This window comes from Leucoraja erinacea, chromosome 18 (assembly GCF_028641065.1).
Source record: "Leucoraja erinacea ecotype New England chromosome 18, Leri_hhj_1, whole genome shotgun sequence".
In the NCBI taxonomy this organism is placed as follows: Eukaryota; Metazoa; Chordata; class Chondrichthyes; order Rajiformes; family Rajidae; genus Leucoraja; species Leucoraja erinaceus.
In genome coordinates, this window is record NC_073394.1 from 36,541,044 (window position 1) to 36,565,897 (window position 24,854).

The 24,854-nt window shown below is 44.2% G+C and overlaps 1 protein-coding gene across 1 annotated transcript in view; it reads left to right on the forward strand.

Moving 5' to 3' along the window:
• Positions 1-7,038: 7,038 nt before the first annotated feature.
• Positions 7,039-24,854, forward strand: part of LOC129705977 (uncharacterized) — a 126,055-nt gene continuing 108,239 nt past the window's right edge. Inside the window, exons 1-4 of the mRNA XM_055649951.1 lie at positions 7,039-7,096; positions 8,552-8,578; positions 14,228-14,254; positions 18,600-18,626. Coding sequence (XP_055505926.1) covers positions 7,039-7,096; positions 8,552-8,578; positions 14,228-14,254; positions 18,600-18,626 — 139 coding nt within the window. The remainder of the gene's footprint in view (positions 7,097-8,551; positions 8,579-14,227; positions 14,255-18,599; positions 18,627-24,854) is intronic.

Consider the following 24,854-nt stretch of genomic DNA (forward strand, 5'->3'; position numbering starts at 1 on the left):
AGGCTGAGGGGCTACCTGATAGAAGTATATAAACTTCTTCGAGGCATGAATAGATAGATGGCTGAGCCGAGGTGTTCCTGTGAACGACAGTACCAGATGGTGTAAAAACAGCCTTGGTGTGTAACTGATTCTCAGTTTGGATATTGCAAGGCCCATTCAGCTCCAGGCCTCATTACAGATTTAGCTTTAACATGAACAAAGGGCTAAATTCCATGGATGTTCTGCAGATGATCAACCTTGATGTCAAGGCATCAATGGGTCGGGAATAAACCTTAGAACCCTGGTGTTCTGTCAGTGCCAGCCAAGGGAAAATTTTGATCCGAGCCATATTTTGACGATCACCCTTCATGCCAGATGTGGTGTGTCCATTGATTGCACAGTTCATCAGACACAAGGTCGTCTGCACCTTCATGCAGCAAGACAATGTTCAGGCACTGGTTGATACGTGGCAAGTAACATTCATGCCATTCAAAGATGAACCACATTCCTTTGACATTCTGTGACATTTCCTTTGCTGAGACCCCACCATCAGCATCCTGGGGTAGAGGTAGGGTGGTCTTTATTAATCTGAAAACTGGGTACAACGTCATGTTGGAAACGGGATAATTCTGCAACGTTGCTCATCATTTAAGTCTGCTTCTCACTTTCACCATGGTCTAATTGCTTGGATGAGTGCAGCTCCAATAACATGATGAAAACTCAACACCATTCAGAACAAAGCAGCTCCCTTCATTTGTATCTTATCCTTCACTGTAAACTCTGGCTCTCTTACCAAATGGCGCAACGTGGCTGCAGTGTGGATCATCTACAAAATGTGTTACAGTTACTCACCCAGGATACTTCCACGTAGCTCCCGAACCCATGACTGTTACCATCAGGAAAGACAAGGGCAGCAAGCACTTTGGACATCTGCAATATCCATATCGCCACCATCCTAACCTGGTCCCTTCACGCTGATGTGGTGATCAATAAAGTGCATCGTTATTTACTTTCTTAGGCATCTCAGAAGATTCGGCATATCCATGAAGATCCTTTCAAACTTCTGCAGATGCACTATAGAAAGTGCCCTGACAGAATGCATCTCAGCCTAGTGTAGTAACAGCTCTGCTCTTGACCACCTGAACCAGCTTGAAGGGGTGAATATAGCCCAGAGCATCAAGGGCTCATCACTTCCTTCAGCACACAAATAGTCGCCTCAGTTGGGCGTCATCTTGGGTCTTGGTGTTCAGGTCGGCAACTTGGCCAGCATGGATGAAACAGTTAAGAACCAGCAAGATCATGACAAGGAGGATATGGAAAGGACAATTTCTCTTATGGGAGCCGCTAAAAGTAGGGATCACTATTTAAAAAATAAGTGTTCAGCCAAATAAGACCAATAATGCAAAATGCAATTTTTGCAATGTTTTGAAAGCCTGTGGAACCCACTTTCTTATAGAGCAGTGGAAGCAGAATCTTTGAATACTTTTAAGGCAGAGGCAAATATATTGGAGACACAAGAGACTGCAACTGCTGGAATTTGGGGCAAAAAAAACAAACTGCTGGATGTGCTCACCAAATCGGGCAGCACTTATGGAGGCAGAGGGATAGATGACAAAACTAGCCAACATACATCACAACAGAACAGTAGGCCGTTGAGGTCAAGACCGTGCATCAGGATTGAGGGTGTAAAGGAAAGTTAGTTGGTATATAGAATTGAGAGGGAATATAATTATGGAGAGGGACAAAACTGGACCTAGGGTTCAGATTTTTGATTGGAGAAAGGCTAACTTTGAGGAGATGCGAAAGGATTTAAAAGGAGTAAATTGGGACAGTTTGTTTTATGGGAAAGATGTGGAAGAGAAATGGACGACATTTAAAGGTGAAATTTTAAGAGTACAGAATCTTTATGTCCCTGTTCGGTTGAAAGGAAATCGTAAAAATTGTAAAGAGCCATGGTTTTCAAGGGAAATTGTACACTTGGTTCAGAAAAAGAGGGAGATCTACAATAATTATAGGCAGCATGGAGTAAATGAGGTGCTTGAGGAGTATAAAAAATGTAAAAAGAATCTTAAGAAAGAAATTAGAAAAGCTAAAAGAAGATATGAGGTTGCTTTGGCAAGTAAGGTAAAAGTAAATCCGAAGGGTTTCTACCGCTATATTAATAGCAAAAGGATAACGAGGGATAAAATTGGTCCATTAGAGAGTCAGAGTGGACAATTATCTGCAGAGCCAAAAGAGATGGGGGAGATATTGAACAATTTCTTTTCTTCGGTATTCACCAAGGAGAAGGATATTGAATTATGTGAGGTAAGGGAAACAAGTAGAGTAGCTATGGAAACTATGAGGATCAAAGAAGAGGAAGTACTGACACTTTTGAGAAATATAAAAGTGGATAAGCCTCCAGGTCCGGACAGGATATTCCCTAGGACATTGAGGGAAGTTAGTGTAGAAATAGCAGGGGCTATGGCAGAAATATTTCAAATGTCATTAGAAACGGGAATAGTGCCGGAGGATTGGCGTACTGCGCATGTTGTTCCATTGTTTAAAAAGGGGTCTAAGAGTAAACCTAGCAATTATAGACCTGTTAGTTTGACGTCAGTGGTGGGCAAATTAATGGAAAGAATACTTAGAGATAATATATATATAAGCATCTGGATAAACAGGGTCTGATTAGGAACAGTCAACATGGATTTGTGCCTGGAAGGTCATGTTTAACTAATCTTCTTGAATTTTTTGAAGATGTTACTCGGGAAATTGATGAGGGTAAAGCAGTGGATGTTGTGTATATGGACTTCAGTATGGCCTTTGACAAGGTTCCTCATGGAAGGTTGGTTAAGAAGGGTGCCACAGGGATCTGTGTTGGGTCCACTGTTGTTTGTCATGTACATCAATGATCTGGATGATGGTGTGGTAAATTGGATTAGTAAGTATGCAGATGATACTAAGATAGGTGGGTTTGCGGGTAATGAAGTAGAGTTTCAAAGTCTACAGAGAGATTTATGCCAGTTGGAAGAGTGGGCTGAAAGATGGCAGATGGAGTTTAATGCTGATAAGTGTGAGGTGCTACATCTTGGCAGGACAAGTCAAAATAGGACGTACATGGTAAATGGTAGGGAATTGAAGAATGTAGGTGAACAGAGGGATCTGGGAATAACTGTGCACAGTTCCCTGAAAGTGGAATCTCATGTAGATAGGGTGGTAAAGAAAGCTTTTGGTGTGCTGGCCTTTATAAATCAGAGCATTGAGTATAGAAGTTGGGATGTAATGTTAAAATTGTACAAGGCTTTGGTGAGGCCAATTCTGGAGTATGGTGTACAATTTTGGTCGCCTAATTATAGGAAGGATGTCAACAAAATAGAGAGAGTACAGAGGAGATTTACTAGAATGTTGCCTGGGTTTCAGCAACTAAGTTACAGAGAAAGGTTGAACAAGTTAGGGCTTTATTCTTTGGAGCGCAGAAGGTTAAGGGGGACTTGATAGAGGTTTTTTAAATGATGAGAGGGATAGACAGTGTTGACGTGGAAAAGCTTTTCCCACTGAGAGTAGGGAAGATTCAAACAAGGGGACATGACATGAGAACTAAGGGACTGAAGTTTAGGGGGCACTTCTTTACTCAGAGAGTGGTGGCTGTGTGGAATGAGCTTCCAGTGACGGTGGTGGAGGCAGGTTCGTTTTTTATAATTTAAAAATAAAATGGATAGTTATATGGATGGGAAGGGAATGGAGGGTTATGGTCTGAGCGCAGGTATATGGGACTAGGGGAGATTATGTGTTCGGCACGGACTAGAAGGGTCGAGATGGCCTGTTTCCGTGCTGTAATTGTTATATGGTTATATGGTTATATGGAAGTGTGAGACAGAGGCTGGTAGGTGGTGAATGGATCTAGGGAGGGGCAGGCAGGGTATTTCAGATGGTAATTGTCCAGTGCAAGATGCAAACAAATGAGTGGTGTTTAATACAGTCGGATGAACTCTTTATTCTGATGAGGATTAATTGTGTGTCAAATTATTGTGGACGGATTAAGATTTGCCGTGTGATCCATTGCTCTCGCTGAAAATTATATTCATCGTTAGTTCAGTTTAGTTTAGAGGTTCAGCACAGAAACAGGCCCTTCGGCCCACCGACCGACCAACGATCCCCGCACTAACACTATCCTACACACACTAAGGCCAATTTACAATTTTACAGAAGCCAATTAACTTGCAAACCTGTACGCCTTTAGAATGTGGGAGGAAACCGGAGCACCCAGAGAAAACTCACACAGGTCACGGGGAGAACGTACAAATTCCGTACAGACAGTATCCGTAGTCAGGATCAAACCCGGGTCTCTGGCGCTGCAAGGCAGCAACTTTACCGCTGTGGCACTATGACACCATTGATGAAGCAACTTCTTAGTTAGCAACAACTGTCAATAAATTGGCCAGTGATTTGCATTTCACACTTAAACAAATGCAAATATATTTTGATACCATAACTTTAGCTTGGCTGCCATAAAATAGTAAGAGACCTATAGTGAAGTGGAAGAAGAAATCTGAGGTCATTGGTGCTGGCCACACTGCCAAAGGTTTGAATCATTCAGTGATTGCCACCATATTTTGTGTCTATATTTGGATGAGAATCGACTCATGGAATCAAATTGTTTTGCTGTAAGTACCATTCAACTAACCTTGACTGGGACCATCCGTGGAGGTTTGTTTCTCGTATCAAATGCCACATGCCAACTTCTATTCCAATTGTGGGAACGTGAAAGGGAGAATTTCTTTTGCGTAGTTCACCTCTCAAAGTAGTAATGGCTATCCGCAGGCTTTAAGTTTCACACTGCACGACACAACAGTGTAATTTAATCACTGAATACCCCTTTGCACTTTTGTTGTATGTTAATAGGATCACTTTCTTTGTAATGTGTACCCATTATAGCAGACAGCACCAGAGTCAGCTCAAAAAATCATCTCTGTTCAGCATCGAGGCTGTGTAAAGGGCCTGTCCCACGAGCATGCGACCGAGCAGAAGTCCCGATGAGGCACCGACACTCGTTCGAGTCCCCTCGTGCCTTACAGGTAGTATGAGACGCGGACGACCTTAGAAAGCGGGCAGCGGTAGAACAAACCAAAACAACACGGACTCAGCAATCACAACTAACGCGAATGAACATTTGGGGAACCCCAGAAAATCAAGTCTACCTCAGTCGGTAGACCCGGCGCAACAAGCGAACGAGCGAATTAAAACCAAAAGATATTCCGCAACAACTACCAGAAAGGCAGATAGTCATGTTGAGGCCGTCACAACTCAGAATTTAGAAGGCCCACAAGACACTGGAACTGACACAAAGCGCGTAAAAAGCAATCACACTAAAAAAAAAATCGCGCACAACAACAAAACTAGAAACAATAACCAAAAATAGCCAACCAAGAGCTACTGCTAACTCCAAGCATGGGATTAAGAGAACAACACACACAACACAAAGTCCACCACTCTTAGGATAGAGAAAAAGAAGACAAAGAAGAAAAAGGAAATCGCCGCACGAGGGAGAGAGTATCAGCTAAATGCTGTCAAAGGGGAAAATGAAAAGGTGTTAAGGGGGATCCTGTTCCAGAAATTATAAAGAAGATAGGGTGAAAAAGGACTTGATGGGGGGGGTTAGGATGGGGGGGAAGATGTGTAATAAAGTATAAAAAAAGGGAAGGACCAGGGTGATAGTATGGGAAGGGGAATGACAAGAGGGAAAGGGATGAGAAGAATCTCTGAAGAGAGAGATAGAAGAGAAAGAGGGGATGAAAAGGGGGGGGGACGAAGGAACAGAGGCCGAAGGGAGGGGAGAGGGGGGAAAGGGGGGGAGGGGGGGGGAGAAGGAGGGAAGAAAGGGGGGGAAAAAAAAAGGGTGAAAGAAAAGGTGGGGGGAACGGGGAAGAGAAGAGAAGGAAAAGAAAGGGAAAAGGGAAAAGCAAAAAACGTGTGAGAGGAGGTCTCATGAGTTACTACGGAGGAGTAGAGGAGGACGAGGGTGCAACAGAAGAGACGGGATAGGAAGGAGGCTAGAGTTGTACAGTTTTGTATAGGAAGGGAAGGGAGTCGTGGCAAATTGGGTGAATCAAGCTATAACGTGTAAGGGATATTGGAGAAAGGAGAAGGGAGGTGTAAAAGAAGGGAGGTTAAGAAGGAGTGAAAGAAAAATGAAAAGAAGAAAGCAGGGAAAAAAAATAAAGGGAAGGCGGTGTTTTGACTAAGTACGCTCTTACAAACAGTATTCATTTTTAGTTTAGGCGTAGAGAAGCGCAGAAAAGGCCCTTTGGCCGACCACGTCAACAAAACTGCCCAACACAAGCAAAAAGTCAAAACAAACCTCACCCAATACCCCACCCTCGAAAAAACAAAAAGCTCCCTCCCCGACACGGCTCGACTCAACGAGACACCAACAAAAAAAAACGCCCCTCATCATCCACCTCCCTCCCCTCCGCCGCACCAGAATAGCCAGCGTTTGAACACAGATTCAACTAATACACACTAAGGACCTGAGATCAAGCCGTAACCTCAAACCTGTCACTAACATTTGGACTTGGGGAGGCACAGGAACTTACGCGAGAACCCACGCAGGTCACGGGAGAATGAACCTCCGCACAGACAGCCCCATAGTCGGGTTCGAACCCGGTCTCTGGAGTTTGGAGAAGCAACTCTACCGCTGCACCACCCATCCAGTATCTGAGGAGTTCAGTGAAGCGAAGTCAAGCATGCGCAGCATCATACTGTCAACAAACATACAACCGAACGTCCAGTCATAAGTCACCCGATAGACCAACGCGCGGTTGCTGCGAAGAATCAATTAGGGCAGGAATCGCTTAGAGAGTCTGCTGGTGACAGCCTGTGGGTGATGTACTTGTCACTATCCCGGCTGGATCAGTGTTGAGGGAAGGGTTGGGCTCACTCATCAAATTCACGCAAGCTATAATATTGATCTCAATATATTTGAAATACTCCCGAGAGCGTGCCATTCAGTAACACTTCACTCCCATTAATTCCTGTGGCATTCCGACATAAGGCAAGGATGTGGCTTGGAGTCAGGTCATGCAGCCTTGGGTCTTCCAGCGCTTCCATCTGGCCCATGATGCAGCATTCCCTGACGGTGAGTCTGATGTAGGACTTTTCCCAGACCCCGACCAACGCGGACAGAAACAGAGATTTTACAGAACGGGGAGAAGGAGGTCTGACACAACCAAATAGCAATATATTCCAGGGTTGAAATGCGCGTCAAGGTACTCTCGTCTAGGATTCTACTCCTCCGGGGCACATGTGCAAAGGCAAAGGCAAACAGTCTTTGAAAGGAATATGTGGGGTGGGCCTGGATTTAGGGAGTTGTGTCGTTACTTCTGACTTGGAGCTGTCCTGGAGCACACACTTCTTGTGTTGGTGGGGTTGCGGGCACATATGCAGGGGTGTTTAAGAGATTTTTAGATAGGTTACGGGCGCGGGTTGTATGGATTTGATTGATCAGGTGATGCTGTAGATGTGAGATTAGTTTATGTTGTGGGCGCATTATGTGTGGCACTGCATTTTGGGCCAAATGGACTTTCATGTGGCTGTTACAGTTTAGGGGGGCGTGAACCACGGAGATCTAAGTGGAAGGTTCGCATGCAGAAAAAGTGAAGGGCGCTTATCAGGCCGTCAGTGCTGGCGCAATAACACACGACATATAGAACGCGCCAACGCAACACTAAATTCCCAGAGCGAGAGCGGCCTGAACCGGATCCCTGGCTGAGTCCCCCACACCCCCCCACACCCCTCCAGCCGGATGCCCCTGGTGCGGGTGCAGGTGGCGTCCCGACAAGATGGGGCTATGTCCACTGGGATTTATTGGGGGGTTATTTTATTGGTGGTTTGATTTAGTTATGTAATTATTAGTGGACAGGGGGGGAAGCGGCAGACCAAGGCGCGTGGGGAACTGTATTTGGTGTCGGCAATGTCTCTCTGTGGGTCTCAGAGAAGACCAATCACGGACATCCAAAAAATGTGGTTGTGTGGTTTCTCGTCGTTTCGTGTGCCTGGGGCGGGGGTTGGTGTCGTCGGGGGTCGGGTGGGTCTATGGGTAATAGCGGAAGGGGGATAGGGACGGTGGGTTCGGTGGTGGTGTTGAGTGGGACGCTAAGCAGCTAGAGCGGTGAAGAGGGAGGGGGAGGGAGTGGAGAAACAAGGGGCTCTGGTGTGGAAGGAAGGCGGGTGTGTGAGGCGGGCAAAAGTATAGGGGAAGCGAATGGTTGGGGTTGGGAGTGGGTTTTGGGTGTTGTGTGGGGGGGTGGGGGGTTGTGGGGGGGTGGTGGGTGTAACCTCTCCTACTTTAGTTTTTGTGTGGGTTTGTAGGGGGGTCGGGTCGACTTATTGGGGGAAGGGTGGAGGGGTGGTGGGGTGTTTGGGGGGGGAGGGGGGGGGTGGGGGGAGTGAGGGGGGCTCTAGGGGGGGGGTCGGGAGCGGCGGAGGGGAGGCGGAGAGTAGGGGGTGTGGGGGGGAAAGACTCTAAATATGCGTATGATTATAATTTTCATTTCAACTAATGCTAACTAAAACTTTTCTAATTGTTTTATAGAACATCCGATTTACGATATCCCACCAGGTAAATAAGCTACTACTCACTACTTGGGATAATAATAGGGAACCTAAGCCCTTTGCTTGACCTGTGGCCATCATTGCTCTATGTTTGATGAGTTTCATCCAATGGGCAATTGACTCTTTAAAATCACATCTCTCAGACATGATGACAGTTTGTTCCTTAAATATCTGTGTCACAAAGTGTCTACAATTTGTGTTTTATTGTTAATTGGAACAGTCGGGTCAAAGAGTCTTACAACATGAAAGCAGGCCATTCAGTCCAATTTGGCCATGCTGACTATGTATCCTTTGAGTCTTTTGAGGAAGTGTCAATGGGGATTGATGGGGGTAGTGCAGTGAACATTGTCTACATGGATTTTAGTAAAGCATTTGATGAAGTCCCTCATGGTAAGCTGATCCAGAATATTAAAATGCATGGGATCTTGAGTGGGATGGTTATTTGGATTCAGAATTGGCTTGCACATGGAAGACAGCAGAGTTTGGGTGGAAAAATGTTATGGTTTTGGCTGAATGTTTGTGGCTAGTGGTGTTCCGCAGGGATCTGTGATGTGACCTCTGTCATTTATGATATCTATAAATGACTTGGACATACATGTAGATGGTTTGGTAAGTAAGTTTGCTGATTTCACCAAGATTGCTGGTGTTAAGGATAGTAAGGAAGGCTTTTGGGGTATACAGAGGGCTATAGATCAGCCACAAAAATGAGTGGAGAAATGGCAGATGGACTACATTTACATTTCTCTAAACTTTCTTGCAGACTTGGGAAGAGCTGTTCTCAAACCAAGCTGTGATGCAACCCAATAATACACTTTCTATGGTGCATCTATAAAAGTTTGTAAGAGTTTTTGTGGACATGCTGAACTTCCTAACTTTCCTGAGGAAGTAGAGACATTGGTATACTTTTTTGACTGTAGCTTCAATGTGGCTTGTCCAAGGCAAATTGTTGCGATATTTAAGCCCAGGAACTTGAAGCTCTCGACTATTTCCACTTTGGCACCGTAAAGGGCCGGTCCCAATTTACGAGATAATTCACAAATTCTCCTGAGTTATTCACAAATTCTCTTGCGTTTTCCCCTTGATTCAAACTCGTAGAATGTTCGTAACGGGTCCTTAGGAGGCCACAGGAGTCCGTAGATATATCGTAAACCAGCCGTAGGTACTCGGGGTATCCTCCCGACTATTATTTCACTTGTGGACATTTTTTATCAGGCTGGAAGAAACGTCCCGACTTACCTGATGCCCCGAGTACCTACGGCTGGCATAACGAGCCGCTACGATATATCTACGGACTCCTAAGGAACCCGTTACAAACATTCTACTTGTTTGAATCAAGGGGATAACTCGGGAGAATTCATGAATAACTCGGGAGAATTCATGAATTACCTTGTAAAGTGGGACAGACCCTTTACTGTTGATAGGGGGGTATACTCTGTCACACTTCCAGAAGCCAATAATTGCCTCCTTCATTTTACTGGCATTGAGGGAGAGGTTGTTGTCTTGACACAATGTTACTAAGCACTATATCTCCTTTGTATTCTCCATCTGATCATTATATATGATCCAGCTCTGTATGATAGTGTCATCTGCAAACCTGTAGATGAAGTTAGAGTAGAATTTGGCAGATATTGACCTGCCAACGGTCATAAAAACACAAAAACACAAAATACATGATACAGAATAATGAAAGGTATAGATCGACTGGTGGTGTAGAGGATGTTTCCACTGGTGGGAGAGTCTAGGACCAGAGGTCATAGCCACAGAATTAAAGGGCGCTCTTTTAGAAAAGAGGCGAGGAGGAACTTCTTTAGTCAGAGGGTAGTTAATCTGTGGAACTCATTGGTGTGGAGGCCAAGTCAGTGGATACTTTTCTGGCAGAGATAGACAAATTCTTGATTAGAATGGGTGTTGAGGGTTGTGGGGAGAAGGCAGGAAAATGGGATGAGAAGGCAGAGATCAGTATTGGCGAAGTAGACGTGATGGGCTGAATGGCCTAATTCTACTCCTACAACTTGTGAACAGACTGCAGATGCTGGAATTTTAGGGTGAAAAAAACTCGAACCTTTAACTCAAAGTTTCCAGCATCTGCCATCTCGTATGTCTAGTTACACATTGGATCATGCTCAGGCGAAAGGATCTCTGTTTTATTTGGCGCTGGCGGAAGAAAACAAATAAAACTACAGATGCTGGAATCTGAAAGAAAACCAGAAGTTTTGGAAGAACTCAGCCAATCAACCAACATCCATGAAAAGAGAAACCAGTCTATATTTTATGTGACTCTGACAGGATAGACGGAGAAATGTGGGTGAAAGAAGGTGAAGGGCGGACAATGGAATTAGAGAGGAGGCAGGATTAGAAAAGTCAGTGTTCATACGATTGGGTTTAAGCCCCCAAGTGGAAAATGAGATACCGTTCCTCCATTTTGCATGTTGCCTTACTGGCAATGAGGGAGGCCAAGGTCGGGAAGGTCAATGTGGGAATGGGAAGGGGAGTTAGAATGGTTCCCATCTGAGAGATCCAGCAGGCCTTGGTGTGAAGGGCAAGTATTTGGCAGCATGGTTGCCTAGTCTACACTCTGGATTGTGCTCTGGAGAAATGGTAATACAGATCAGATGATAATGAGAACTGACTGTTAGGCAGTTTATAGAAACAAGGTGAGGGAGAGTGAGACAGAGAGAGACAGAAGGCAGCAGCAGACAATGGGACGCAGTGCTGGGGCAGTTTATCTGAAGTTGGTGAATTCACTGTTAATTCCACAAATTTGCAAAGTGCCCAAATGAAAGATAATATGTTGTTCTACACCAGATACACAAGGTCACCTATCCACATTCTCCAGAGATGATGCCTGACTGATTGAGTTACTCCAGCACGTTGTATCTTTTTTTGTATACCAGCATCTGCCGTTCCTGATTTCTACTCTTGTTCTGTTTTATGTTGGGCCTCACTATGGCAGTGGAGATAGAGAGCTCGGAGCAGGAATGGGTAGAGAATTAAAGTAGCGGCAACAGGAAGCTTAGGATTACCCGTGCAGGTGGAACGCCGGTGCTCTGCATTGCTATCACCCAATTTGAAATATCTCCAAATGCAGAGGAGGCTATCTTATGAACCCTGACTGCCATTGACTAGATTGGAAGCACAAGTGAATTTCTGCTTCACCCAGCGTGAATTTGGGGTCCTGGAGTGGTGGGAAGAGAAACAATATACCTGCAGGGGCCGCATATCCTCCAGATGAACAAGACAGTACAGTGAGACTGGGAGTGCCTGAGATTGTACATGAAGTCCAACTTCCAGGATGTGTGAGCAAAGAGTTGTGGGCATATCACCCAAGCAGCCAGTGTAAATAAGCAATGATCACACAATCTCTTGTGTGTACAGGAATGATCATAGCCTGGGATCTAGCGTTCCACTGAGTTCCCCTGCAAATGTTTACTGGCACAGGACAGAGCATGAATTTCCTTTGATGCAACGCCGGTAATAAACTGCAGAGTGAGTTACCTTAGATAGACATAAAAAGCTGGAGTAACTCAGCGGGACAGGCAGCATCTCTGGAGAGAAGGAATTTTTTTTGTTTTTTTTTTCAAAATAGGCTTTATTCAAGTAATAAATATATTTTTTCAATTTTATTTTTATTAGCAGTACAGTAAATCACATTAATACATCGCATATATCTTATTCCATTATGTTGTACCACTTCATTTTTTTAGCTTTAAAAAAGATAGAAAAAAAAGAAGTAAGGAAAGTAAGCAAGAATCGTGAAGGTGCAGGGAAGTGTTGGGAGAAGAGAACCCTTAGGGAAGGAATTAGAGAAGGAAGTAGAGAAGGAAGTAAAGAAAAGAAATAAGACCCTAGAAAGAAAAGAAAAAAAAAGAAGAAAGGAAAATCAATCGTTCTATTGTAACACAAAACTCCGCAAAAAAGGATATACCAACCGTGTTTTTATTAAAAATTTATTTTATACCCCCCTCAAGTTATAAATATATACAGTACGTGAACCGTGCGAAAAATTTATCCGCAATTTTCGGAGGCTACACAAATTGTTCAATTCAGTCTATGCATTTCTCAAATTTCACAAATCTGTCCCCCAACCGTGCCACTCGCGTGGCCCCCTGGCAAGGGATACCTTCCCTTATTTTGAGGGGCGTATCCACCATACCCTGCCCCCCATGTCCAGCAGCAGAAGGACCCTAGACTGTGGTCCTCCCCCACCGAGTCTTGGCGTTGGCTGCACCGAGCTTCGGTGCATCTCTCAGCACGTCCTCCTGCAGTCTGCAGCGGGCCAGTCGGCAACATTCCCTGACGGACATCTCGCTCCGCTGAGTGGTGAACAACGCTCAGGCAGACCAAAGAGCGTCTTTCACCGAGTTGATGAATGGGTGACGTTTTTCGGATCGAGACCCTTCTTCAGACTGGTTAGAGATAAGGGAAATGAGAGATAAAGATGGTGATGTGGAGAGATAAAGAATAATGAATGAAAGATATGTAAAAAAAATAGCAGTGATAAAGGAAACAGGCCATTGTTAGCTGTTTGTAGGGTGAAAATGAAAAGCTAGTGCGACTTGGGTGGAGGATGGATAGAGAGAGAGGGAATGCCGGGGCTACCTGAAGTGAGAGAAATCAATATTCATACCACTGGGCTGTAGGCTGCCCAAGTGACATACGAGATGCTGTTCCTCCAATTTGCGTTTAGCCTCACTGACAATGGAGGAGACCTAGGACAGAAAGGTCTGTGAAGGAATGGGAAGGATAATTATAAGAGTTGTATAAGAGTCCACATCTTGAACTGCGGATACAGTAGATGAGGTTGGAGGAGGTGCAAGTGAACCTCTGCCTAACCTGAAAGGACCGTCGAGGTCCCTGGACAGATTAGCGGGAGGAGGTATAGGGACAGGTGTTGTATCTGCTGCAGTTGCAGGGGAAGGTACCTGGGGAGGGGGTGGTTTGAGTGGGAAGAGATGGGATAACCAGGGAGTTGAGGAGGGAACGGTCTCTGCGGAAGGAGGAAAGGGGTGGAGATTGGAAAGTGTGGCTAGTGGTGGGATCCCGTTGGAGGTGGCGGAAATATGAATTATGCCAGTCCCTAGACAATGCTATAATAGATTGAGCGGTGATAGTAAGAATTCAGACCTGATATTACTGAGCTCTGCCTCACCATAGAACTAGCTCAAGGTGCTGATGAACATGTGACCCAGTGATCAACTACTTCCAGAACCAATTGATTGAATCGAAGGCAGATGGAGTGTTTTGTGTGGCACTCTGAGATCAGTGATTATGAAGGCGGGGAAAGTAGAATATTGTTCAAATGGTGTGAGATCTTTGGTTTTCTCAGGAATTTAATTACCATTAGGCAAAAAAGTATAGATAGTAAGCATGCCGGAATCACAAGCCATAGGTTTGCCATGTATCTGGTATTATGCCCACCAACTCTCAAAACTAGTTTGCCACTTGAGCATGGAGTTCAAACACTCAAAACCATTCTTCATTCTTTGCATTGCTTGCTCTTCCTATTTGATTTGTTGAAACAGTAAGCAACTGTTTCCGTTCTTTATGAATACTCAGGTAAAATATATCATGTCCTTACACTTTGTTCTTTCAATTTGTGTCTGCAATTTCCTCATATTTTCTTTGAATTGAAATGTTGTTCCTTTTTTTCCCTCAGAACCAACGGCCCATGTCATTCCCCCAGGTAAACAAATGTGCTAATATGACAATATCAAGGCCTAAAATGGTAAGTAACGTCATATCACACAAGTGCCAGGCATTGACGAGATCCAACAAGAGATGACCCAGCTATCTCCTGCTGGCACACAATGATACTTCCATCCCTGGATCCCCTGCTGTTGACATCCTGCAGGTTACCATTGACCACAGACTGAACTGGAATAGCCATATGCAAAACGTGGCCAAAAAAAAGACAGCTGGGATGAATTCAGTGAGTCGAGCGCCTGGTGTGGGAAAGAAATTGCCAATGTTTGGGCTCAAGACCCTGTTCTTGACCCAACATGTCAACAATTCACTTTCCCCTCACAGACGTTGCTCGACCAGTTGAGTTCCTCCATCATTGTGTTTTATTTCTCCAAATTCCAATATCTGCAGTCTCCAGTGTTTACACAATATGACTACAGGGCATGACAGAAACTAGGAATCCCTTGCTGCCTCCTAATCTTTCTAATCTTCTATGACACAAATCATACCATTCTAGTACTCAGTTCTTGAAGTTACAATTACCATTATATACATTACACTGCTCTCCCTTAGAAAGTAAAATAACTTGTAAATTAGACAAACAAAGAATAATTTAATAAATTTAATCTGACGACTGGTTTACGCATTCTTTCTGATTTCCTGAGTGGTTTAGGGGCAGTATCAGGTTGTGGTTCTAAACGCGAGTCAAGTGCAGGATCATTAACCTTTGTCTTGACTTTCTTTGGAGATTCCAATCTTACATCTGACAGATCTGCTTCTTTGTCTATGCTTTGCTCTTGTACCGGTTCATCCATTGCTGAGATGATAGGGTTTATGTGCACACTTCTAACACGTCCTCCAATTTCTACCAAGTACCTCCTGGTTCCAGATTTCAATTACTGCTCCCACCTCCCATTTGTTTACATTGTAAGGGGGCTGAGAACACAAACCTAATCCTATGTCCTGAACCTATATTTTTTTTGACCCACTATAATGGTGTTTCTGATCAGATTGTTTACGTTCAACCTTAGGGGATAGCTTAGGTGGAACCAACCTCAGTCTAGTTCTGAGCCTTCTTTTAATGAGAAGTTCAGCTGGCATATATCCTGTGGTAGATTGTGGTGTGGTATGATATTTCAGTAAGAAACAAGCTAGCCGCTGTGACATTTTGAATTCCCTTCAAGAACTTGTTTCTTGAGAGCTCCTTTGACTTTTCTGACTGACCTTTCAGCTGCACCATTAGGTGCCGGATGGTAAGTTGGCACTAAGATATGTTTGATACCATTTAGCTTCATGAAAGTTTGGAAAAGAGTACCAAGAGATTGGGGGCCATTGTCAAACTGACAAACACTTCAGGTAATCTATGACGAACAAAGATAGACCGCAATGCGTGTATTGTTCTTTCTGTTGTTTTGTTTGTACCCATATGTACCACCTGAATCCACTTTGAGTAACTATCTACCAAAACAAGAAAATTATTATTTCCATGTTCACAAAAATCCACATGAACACTCTGAAAAGGTCAAGTAGGCCAAGACCATGTTTGCAGGCCTACTTCTACAACTCTGACAGGTGCTACATTTGTTTGCCATTGCTTCTATTGCCAATCCTGGCCAATACATGCAACCTCTGGCTGTATAATTCATTCCTACAATACCTGTGTGTTCACTATGGAATTCTTTAAGTAATCTTTGTTTTAAACAATTGGGTACTACTACTCTGTAACCCCATTTAATACACCCTTGCTCACATGACAGTTCATGTCGTATGTTGTGATAAGGTTTTAGGCCATTAGGACATGGTTTTATTTCTGACCAACAACACAAGGTTTGTTCGTATACTTGTTTTAGCACAGTGTCCTTTTGAGTTTCAGCAGCAACTTCAGTTGCTTTGACAGGAAAGTCATTGTCCACTGCTTCTGTGATGTAGATAGCACCTTCAGTGCCCACATCTGATTCTTCATGAGGCAACCGCGACAATGCATCAGCGATAGCATTTTCTTTTGAGCTGCAATACTCAATGCTGTAGTCCTTCACTTGTGAGCGGAGCACCAAGGCAAATTCCTTGTATGTGTACATACTTGTCCAATAAACTTATTCATTTATTCATTCATTCACACTGTGACAGGAAGACTGCCCATCGCTGCATCCTCGAGGCTGCCATTGTAGGTATTGCTGACCAAGGACCAAGAATAGCCAAAAGTGGCTTATGATCAGTAACCAGAGGGAATTTCCTACCCAACAGATAGATGGAATTTCTTGATTCCAAAGATAATACAAAGGGCCTCTTTCTCGATTTGTGCATAATTACGCTCGCTCTTGGTAAGGTAGCTGATGCAAATGCTATCGGCTTTTCTTGTCCATGTTCCATTACATGTGAAATCACAGCTACTACCCCACAACTAGACACATCACAAGCTAACTTTAACTCGAGATGTGTACCTTATTGAACAAGTAATGCATCACTGGTCCAGCTCTTTTTACTTGCATCGTAACTTCATTTTGTTGCTCTTTGGACCATTCCCATTTTTTATCCTTGTTCAACAACTTGTGAAGAGGAGCTAGCTTTGTTGCTAACTCGGGTAAGAAGCGTGAGTAATACTGTACCATACCCAGGAAGGAGCGTAGTTGAGACACGTTCTGTGGTGTCAGTGCGTTTGCTATAGCTTCAATCTTTTCCTTCACTGGTTGTAGTCCATATTGATCCACATTCAAACCAAGATACACCACTTTGGTCTGTAAGAATGCACATTTGCTACTTTTCAACTTTACATTGTGATCACCAAGCCGTTTCAACACTTCACTGAGTATCTCCAGATTCTCTTCCTCAGTAACAGTTGCAATCAGCAAGACATCTTGATTGCTCGAACAATGTTATGTTCCTTGCAGAATCTTGTCCATTGTAGCTTGGAAGATTTTCGGTGCTGACTTCACACCATAGCATAATTTTGTGCAGGAACAGAGCCCCATGTGTGTGTTTATCATGAGCGACTGCTGGCTCTTACCATCAACATTTAGCTGAGTATATGCACGTGACATATCTAGCTTAGGGAATACATTGGAACTAGCAAGTTCAGTGTATAAATCTTGTGAGGTTGGTAGTGGATTCTGTTCACCTACTGCCTGATTAATGGTCCTTTATAGTCGCCACATAATCTCACGGTGTTGTCTGCTTTCAGAACCACGACTATTGGAGTAGCCCAATCACTGCAATCTGTTTTAACCGGTACACCGTTTTGGTCCAACCTTTTGATTTCAGCTTCAACTTTTCAGCAAATATGGCACAAGTCGCAGTCTACAGTAGACAGGTTCCACATTGGGTCGAATCCTGATGTTGTGCTTGCTCACCCTTTATGCCGTCGTAACTGTCTTTGAACATAGCATGATGTTTCTGCAACAACTGATCCAGTTGTTGTTTGCGCTTCGACTTGGAAAACAGATTTCCAGTCCAGTTTCAGTAGTTGTAGTCAATTTTTGCCCATCAACGTTGGCCTATTGACATAACTCGCAACAACTATTGCCAACTTCAGAGTCTTGCCTTTGTGTTGTACATCACAAACTATCTGGCATTTATTTGCTTTGTGTTGACCATTGCATCGATAGCACGTATCTATGCTTTCCCCAGAACTTTGTTGGGATGGCCTTTTCCCTGTCTTGTCAAGATTGTGGTGTAAATCCTGTGGGCCAAAGGGGCTGTTTCCATGCTGTATTTCTAAACTAAATTAAAAAGTGGCAACACTGCCTTATCCTTCATTTTAACAGCAACCCCCCCCTTTTTAATTACTTGCTGAATTAGTATGCTCACCGGATATCCTGTCTGTAAACAGTGCAGAAGAACTCCATAGATTAGCAACAAGTTATCTGCAAGGGATTCAGGAGATGGCTCTCTAGTCAATTTTTAATGTAATCTGCTTCCAGGACACAAGCAAGTGTGCATCGCAGCGGAACAAAGTTAGGGTGTTTCTTCACTGTCCTTCGCTAGCTATTACAAATGTTGGCAGAATTGGAAATGCAGGTCATTACTGCCCCAGGATTGAGTCAGTAAAGGACCTGTCCCATTTGCGCGTCACGCAGATGGCGCGTGAAGCGTTTGTACATCCCAAAATCCTGGGGCGACCGCGCATCACTGCCTATGTCACCACGCACCATGTGCGCATCACGTGCGCGACACAACACACGCTTCGTGCGTCGTGACGCGTAAACGATGTCGGGTAAATTACCCGCAAATGACGTCCAAGTGGGACATGACCTTTAGATCTCCTGCTGGGAGAATGGTTGTTCATTTTGACCAGTTTAACTAGTCTGGTTCTTTGCTCTTGTGGATTGATATCTAACCATCTCTTACAGGTGAACGTCCTACGTATTTCCCACCAGGTGAGCAGACACCTCTGTCGTTGATCCCACCTCTTTATTTTGGAACAACTTGAGCTCTTTCACCCGTTTCTGTGAGGTGACATTATGTTTTTTGTGGGTAAATGGGTGTTTAATGGGATGTGACCTGCAGGGCTATGGAACCTGTGCTGATGCAATGGTGAGGCTGCATGACTCTTTTTTCAAAACGGCACAGACACTGTTGGGAGGCTAGTTCCCTCTGGTAACCAGAGCCCTTCATAGATGGTGTCTGCTGTGGTGACTTCTTGCCAATGGTCATCACACAGGGGAAGCATGTTCCAGGCACTATCACTATCTGTGTCTCTCTTAATTCTATCTACTCTACCAACACTCCAGAGGAAACTCTTCACATTATATTTAATACCCTTGCATTCTGCTAAACTGCTGCATTCCATCATTCTTCCCATAAAGGGGCTGTTCTGAATCTCAACCATATACAAGCAGCTCATAAACTTTATATACTTCTATCAGGTCTCTCCTCAACTCCAGTTCTCCAGAGAAAATATTCCAAGTTTGTCTAACCACTTCTTATCTAAGGTAAACAGTGAGAACTGTTTTCCCCATGGTGGATCTGTCAAACACTATACCTTATCTATACCTCTAATAATGTTATCTACTTTTCCAACCCTCCAGAGAAAACAATTTATAACCAATACCCTCTAATGCAGGCAGCATTCTGATAATGTTTTTCTGCGCCCTCTTGCCCTTCCTGTAATGGGGTGTTTCTATTACAAATCTATCAACCCTTACGGTTATCTGGACTACACTTCTTCCCACCCTGCCTCTTACAAAGATGCTGACCCTTACTTGCAATTCCTTCATCCATTTTCCCCCATACTAGGACATCCAAGATGTCCTCATTCTTTTGGGAATGTGGATTTACCACCAGTTTGTGTCCAATTTGTTTGTTGAGGATGTTTAACCAATCTTTCCGGCATTGTCCTTGTGTCTCCCCAGTCCTTTTCCCTGTTGTTATAGACAATAGACAATAGGGGCAGGAGTAGGTCATTTGGCCCTTCGAGCCAGCAACATTCAATGTGATCATGGCTAATCATCCACAATCAGTACCCCGTTCCTGCCTTCTCCCCATATCCCTTGACTCCACTATCTTTAAGAGCCCTATATTGCTCTTTCTTGAAAGTATCCAAAGAACCAGCCTCCACCACCCTCTGAGGCAGAGAATTCCATAGACTCACAACTCTGTGTGGAAAAAGTGTTTCCTCATCTCCATTCTAAATGGCTTACCCCTTATTGTTAAACTGTTGCCTCTGGTTCTGGTCTCCCCCAACATCGGAAACATGTTTCTGCCTCTAGCATGTCCAAACCCTTAATCTCATATATCTCAATAAGATAACCTCTCATCCTTCTAAATTCCAGAGTATATAAGCCCAGCCGCTCCATTCTCTCAGCATATGACAGTCCCTCCATCCCGGGAATAAACCTTGTGAACCTACGCTGCACTCTCTCAATAGCAAAAATGTCCTTCCTCAAATTTGGAGACCAAAGCTGCATACAATACTCCCTGGGACCCTGCACAACTGCAGAAGGACCTCTTTGCTCCTATACTTAACTCTTCTTGTTATGAAGACCAACATGCCATTCGGTTCTTCACTGCCTGCAAGCTTACTTTCATTGACTGATGAACAAGGACCTCCAGATCCCAATGTACTTCCACTTTTCCCAACCTGACACCATTTGGATAATAATCTGCCTTCCTGTTTTTAATACCAAAGTGGATAACCTCACATTTATCCTGTTACTGCTATCCAAATGTGCCACTATTTCATATTTTGTGATTGACTCCAGAATCTTCCCCACCACCAATGTCAGGCTAACCATATAACCATATAACCATATAACAATTACAGCACGGAAACAGGCCATCTCGGCCCTACAAGTCCATGCCGAACAAATTTTTTTCCCCTTAGTCCCACCTGCCTGCACTCGTACCATAACCCTCCATTCCCTTCTCATCCATATGCCTATCCAATTTATTTTTAAATGATACCAATGAACCTGCCTCCACCACTTCCACTGGGAGCTCATTCCACACCGCCACCACTCTCTGCGTAAAGAAGTTCCCCCTCATATTACCCCTAAATTTCTGTCCCTTAATTCTGAAGTCATGTCCCCTTGTTTGAATCTTCCCTATTCTCAAAGGGAAAAGCTTGTCCACATCAACTCTGTCTATCCCTCTCATCATTTTAAAGACCTCTATCAGGTCCCCCCTTAACCTTCTGCGCTCCAGAGAATAAAGACCTAACTTATTCAACCTATCTCTGTAACTTAGTTGTTGAAACCCAGGCAACATTCTAGTAAATCTCCTCTGTACTCTCTCTATTTTGTTGACATCCTTCCTATAATTTGGCGGCCAAAATTGTACCCCATACTCCAGATTTGGTCTCACCAATGCCTTGTACAATTTTAACATTACATCCCAGCTTCTATACTCAATGCTCTGATTTATAAAGGCTAGCATACCAAAAGCTTTCTTTACCACCCTATCTATATGAGATTCCACCTTCAAGGAACTATGCACGGTTATACCCAGATCCCTCTGTTCAACTGTATTCTTCAATTCCCTACCATTTACCATGTACGTCCTATTTTGATTTGTCCTGCCAAGGTGTAGCACCTCACATTTATCAGCATTAAACTCCATCTGCCATCTTTCAGCCCATTTTTCCAAATGGCCTAAATCACTCTGTAGACTTTGGAAATCCTCTTCATTATCCCCAACACCCCCTATCCTTAGTATCATCTGCATACTTACTAATCCAATTTACCACACCTTCATCCAGATCATTGATGTACATGACAAACAACAAAGGACCCAACACAGATCCCTGAGGCACCCCACTAGTCACCTGCCTCCAACCCGATAAACAGCCATCCACCATTACCCTCTGGCTTCTCCCATTCAGCCACTGTTGAATCCATCTTGCTATTCCTGCATTTATACCCAACAGTTGAACCTTTTTAACCAACCTTCCATGAGGAACCTTGTCAAAGGCCTTACTAAAGTCCATATAGACAACATCCACTGCTTTACCCTCGTCAATTTCCCTAGTAACCTCTTCAAAAAATTCAAGAAGATTAGTCAAACATGACCTTCCAGGCACAAATCCATGTTGACTGTTCCTAATCAGACCCTGTTTATCTAGATGCTTATATATATTGTCTCTAAGTATCTTTTCCATTAATTTGCCCACCACTGAAGTCAAACTAACAGGTCTATAATTGCTAGGTTTACTCTTAGAACCCTTTTTAAACAATGGAACAACATGCGCAGTACGCCAATCCTCGGGGACTATTCCCGTTTCTAATGACATTTGAAATATTTCTGTCATAGCCCCGGCTATTTCTACACTAACTTCCCTCAATGTCCTAGGGAATATCCTGTCAGGACCTGGAGACTTATCCACTTTTATATTTTTCAAAAGTGTCAGTACTTCTTTTACTTTGAACCTCATAGTATCCATAGCTACTCTACTAGTTTCCCTTACCTCACACAATTCAATATCCTTCTCCTTGGTGAATACCGAAGAAAAAAAATTGTTCAATATCTCCCCCATCTCTTTTGGCTCTGCAGATAGCTGTCCACTCTGTCTCTCCAATGGACCAATTTTATCCCTCGTTATCCTTTTGCTATTAATATAGCTGTAGAAACCCTTTGGATTGACTTTCACCTTACTTGCCAAAGCAACCTCATATCTTCTTTTAGCTTTTCTAATTTCTTTCTTAAGATTCTTTTTACATTCCTTATACTCCTCAAGCACCTCATTTACTTCATGCTGCCTATAATTATTGTAGATCTCCCTCTTTTTCCGAACAAGATGTCCAATTTCCCTTGAAAACCAGGGCTCTTTCCAATTTTTACTGTTTCCTTTCAACCGAACAGGAACATAAAGATTCTGTACTCTTAAAATTTCCCCTTTAAATGTCCTCCATTTCTCTTCTACATCTTTCCCATAAAACAAAATGTCCCAGTTCACTCCTTTTAAATCATCTCGCATCGCATCAAAGTTAGCCTTTCTCCAATCAAAAATCTCAACCCTAGGTCCAGTTCTGACCCTCTCCATAATTATCTTGAAACTAATGGTATTGTGATCACTGGACCCGAAGTGCTCCCCAACGCATACCTCCGCCACCTGTCCCATCTCATTTCCTAACAGGAGGTCCAGCACTGCCCCTCCTCTAGTAGGTACCTCTATGTATTGCTGCAAAAAACTATCCTGCACACATTTTACAAACTCCAACCCATCCAGCCCATTTACAGAATGTGTTTCCCAGTCTATGTGTGGAAAGTTGAAATCTCCCACAATCACTACCTTGTGCTTACTACTAATATCTGCTATCTCCTTACATATTTGCTCTTCCAATTCTCGTTCCCCGTTTGGCGGTCTATAATACACCCCTATAAGAGTTGCTACACCTTTCCCACTTCTCAATTCCACCCAAATAGCCTCCCTAGATGAGCCCTCCAATCTATCCTGCCAAAGCACTGCTGTAATATCTTCCCTGACTAGCAATGCAACACCTCCACCTCTTGCCCCTCCAATTCTATCACACCTGAAGCAGCGAAATCCTGGAATATTTAGTTTCCAATCACAGCCCTCCTGCAACCACGTTTCACTGATCGCCACAACATCATACTTCCAGGTGTCTATCCAGACTCTAAGCTCATCAACCTTTCTTACAATGCTCCTAGCATTAAAATATGCACATTTAAGAAACCCCCCGTCTCTTATTCTCTGTTTATTTCCTTTTTTTTCTTTCTCCTCTTGTGTCCGAGTGCTTCCCATTTCTGCTTCCTGCCTCCCATTCTGTCTACTACCTTTCGCTATTTGAGTCCCTCGCCCCAACCATTCTAGTTTAAAGTCTCCCCAGCTGCCTTTGCAAATTTCCCCGCTAGGATATTGGTCCCCCTCGGGTTCAAGTGCAACCCATCCTTTCTGTACAGGTCCCACCTTCCCCAAAAGAAGTCCCAATGATCCAGGAACTTGAATCCCTGCCCTCTGCACCAGTCTTTCAGCCACGCATTTATCCTCCACCTCGCTCCATTCCTACTCTCACTGTCGCGTGGCACAGGCAGTAATCCTGATATGGTTACCTTTTTGGTCCTTTTTCTTAACTCTCCTCCCAACTCCCTAAATCCTCCCTTCAGGACCTCTTCCCTTTTTTTTCCTATGTCATTGGTACCTATATGTACCACGACCTCAGGCTCCTCTCCCTCTGATTTAAGGATATCTTGGATGCGTTGAGACACGTCCGAGACCTTGGCACCAGGGAGGCAGACCACCATCCTGGTCTCCCGACTGCGTCCACAGAATCGCCTATCCGACCCCCTAACAATAGAGTCCCCAATTACTATGGCCCTCTTTTTTTCCCTAGCTTTTGGAGCAACAGGGCCGGTCTCTGTGCTGGAGGCCCGTCCGCTGTCACTACCCCCGGGTAGGCTGTCACCCCCATCCGTACTCAAACAGGAGTACTTATTTGCGAGGTGTACCGACATTGGAGTACTCACTCGTTCCTGCCTCTGCCCCTTGCCCTTCCTTAACGTGACCCACATGTCTCTCTCCCGTGGTTTTGGAGTGACCACCTCTCTATAACTCCCCTCTATGACCTCCTCACTCTCCCTGATCAGAGCGAGGTCATCGAGCTGCTGCTCCAGGATCCTAATACGGTCCCTTAGGAGCCCCATCTCGCTGCACCTGGTGCAGATGTGGATGTCTGGAGGGCCATCCGACACCATGACCTCCCACATCTGACATCCAGAACAGTATACTGCTCTGACTGTCATTCTCCCGCCTTACCCTGGATCTGATACCAGTATAACACAATAGAAACTGCTGGGAGAAATCAGCAGGTATCTGACTCACAACAGCTGCTCCCTCGTGACCTTTAAACTGCACCTTTATTATATAAACAAAAAGCACTGTACCTTTAACCCACTGTACCTTAACTAAAGCACTGCCCCTTTAACCAGAAAGCACAAATGCTAACCCGATGTTGCACCCAATCAGCTGCTTCCTCTAGTCTGCTTCCACCAATCAGCGACTTCCACCAGAACCCTCCCTATGGAGTGTGGAACGTTACGGATTTCGGTAAAAGCCCTGAACCTCCTCCACTGCACCAACGGTCCTGGGCCTCTGTGAAAACAAGCCCCGCGCCCGATTTATATACTCACCGCCCTGACCCTCCTCCACT